General features: G+C 53.7%; 1 protein-coding gene across 1 annotated transcript; it reads left to right on the top strand.

The window, feature by feature from the left end:
• The first annotated feature begins 418 nt into the window (after positions 1-418).
• On the top strand, positions 419-1636 carry LOC109740739 (E3 ubiquitin-protein ligase RHA2A). The gene has a single exon (XM_020299791.4). The coding sequence runs from the start codon at positions 750-752 to the stop codon at positions 1212-1214; it is 465 nt and encodes a 154-aa protein (XP_020155380.1). The 5' UTR covers positions 419-749; the 3' UTR covers positions 1215-1636.
• Positions 1637-2176: the final 540 nt, after the last annotated feature.

Raw genomic sequence — 2176 nt, 5'->3', positions numbered from 1 at the left:
GCTGCTCATTCATGTGCTGGCCATATATATGTTGTTCATAGATATTTCGGTTTGTACATGCTCACATGCTCAGGTATCGGTACGAGGTGTATACCGTGTTTGTCATGTTTACTGTTTTCTCGTGGATTAGATTAGTTCTAATATTCCCAACACAAACATATACGGTGGGAAAATCTCGTTACAAGCGGCACCAATCAGCCTCCGGTCTAAAGATTAGCATATAGGCGAAGCCCGCGTCAACGTCCCAGGCTTTCCCCCTCGCCTAAATCGCTCGTGTTGTCCCATGCGTGCCAAGTCCATGCTAGTGCACTACCCAAGGATGGACCGCACGTCCCTGCCACCACGCGGGCGTTCTTACCATCGCGTCACTCGTCCCCCGCGTTTTAACGACCTGGGCACTGGGCAGCTTCCGCGCACGAGCCGAGCACGCACGCACGCACGCACGCCGGCCATTTCCCATGCCGAGAGACGTACGGCGAGCTCGTCCCGTGTCCCCTCCGTCCACCCCTCCCCAACTCTTTCCGGTCCGCGTTATCCTCCACCAAAACCACGTGAAACTCTCCAACTCTGCTTCCTTCGCCATCTCTGCCGCTCTATATAACCAGCGAGCGCCCGCGCTTTCCTCCTGACTTTAGCTTAGATCAAGTACATATATCCTCTGTTCCTCCCCCGCAAACGATAGACAGGCCTGGCCGGCGCAGCCTGCGACGTTCGAGCTCCCGCCGCGCGTCCACGCGTCGTCTCCGGCCATGGGGTTCCCCCTGGTGTGCTACTGCGTTGCCATCCCCAAGCCGGTCATCGCCTTCTGCAAGCTCGTCGCCGCCGTCAGGGACGCCTTCCTCCTGCTGCTCTCCCTCGTCGGCCTCTGCCGCTCCCCGCGCCGCTCCGTGGACGACGCCCCGCTGCCCGAGGAGGTCAAGGAGCGCCTCCCGGCCGTCGAGTTCTCCTTGCTGGCGCGTCCGGCAAAGCAGGGGTGCCACGACGGGGACGACGACGTCGCCGCCGCGGCGGCCACGTGCATCGTGTGCCTGGAGAGGCTGCGGGCGGCGGACGAGGTGCGGCGGCTGGGCAACTGCGCGCACGCCTTCCACCGCGGCTGCATCGACGGGTGGATCGACCTCGGCCGGACCACCTGCCCGCTGTGCCGCTCCCACCTACTGCCCCGCGCGCGGAGGGACGGCCCGCTCGCCAGCCTCCTCACGCGCGTTTGGTGACGACCAACCGCGCCACTCGTTAGCTCGGAGGCCACGTCTTTCGTTGTCCCAGCGCGGTGGCGGCCGACACAGAGATTCGCGATCTCGACCGGCTGCATGTATATTTAAAGATTGTGGGTTTACATCGTCTCAAAATCGGGATTTTATTTAGTTTAGGGCGCCACTTTGTATAGCCATCCAATCAAGAGGTCACCAATAGGTGCACAAGCATAGTTTTTTTTTCGTAGAGAAGGATTAGTTGGTCCAATATATGCCTGGTCGTGTTTGGCTAGTGGATCTCGAAATGTCAACAGCTCCAAAACGCATGTCGCTGTTCGACTTGTACAATCCCAGTCGTGGGACTACGACGTACAGTTGTATAACTCATACACTTATGCTTCATTAAAAAAAAACTTGATGATTGTTTGCTGACCGAGTTTTAATTTTTTGGTTCCGTCTAGTACCTCAATTTGCAGTGGCCAATAGTGCGTGGGGAAGATTCTGGACACGAACATGTGCACATTCAGTTCGGAAAAGACAGAAGTCACCTTAATTGATTGATTTTTAGCCCTATTAACGAGTTATATCCATTTCCCCTGTTTCTCTGCTCCAATAATAGTCACCACACAACAGGAACAGGACCCTATATATAGCGCGTAACCTCCAAATAATTCAATCTCATGGACTGCTGGTTTACATGGGAAGACCAACGGACGAAATCACTTCCTTTAGTGTAATATCACCAAACTTTGTTTAGTAGTTACTACTAGCACATATGCCAGTGCGTTATAACGGGACAAAAAATAACGTGCATTAAAATTTAGTGAGAATATATGTGCAAACAAAACCTTATGTGCACGCAGGAAGGAACATTTAGATTCTGGGTTTCGCCGCGTGTGAAGTAATCAATCCGCTAACTTTCCATTCATTGATCGAGGGAATTTAAGGGGGTTGATTGTTTTTTTTTTTGAGAAACACATGTA

This window comes from Aegilops tauschii, chromosome 6 (genome assembly GCF_002575655.3).
Source record: "Aegilops tauschii subsp. strangulata cultivar AL8/78 chromosome 6, Aet v6.0, whole genome shotgun sequence".
NCBI classification, from domain to species: Eukaryota; Viridiplantae; Streptophyta; class Magnoliopsida; order Poales; family Poaceae; genus Aegilops; species Aegilops tauschii.
This window is presented reverse-complemented; position numbering and strand designations above follow the sequence as displayed.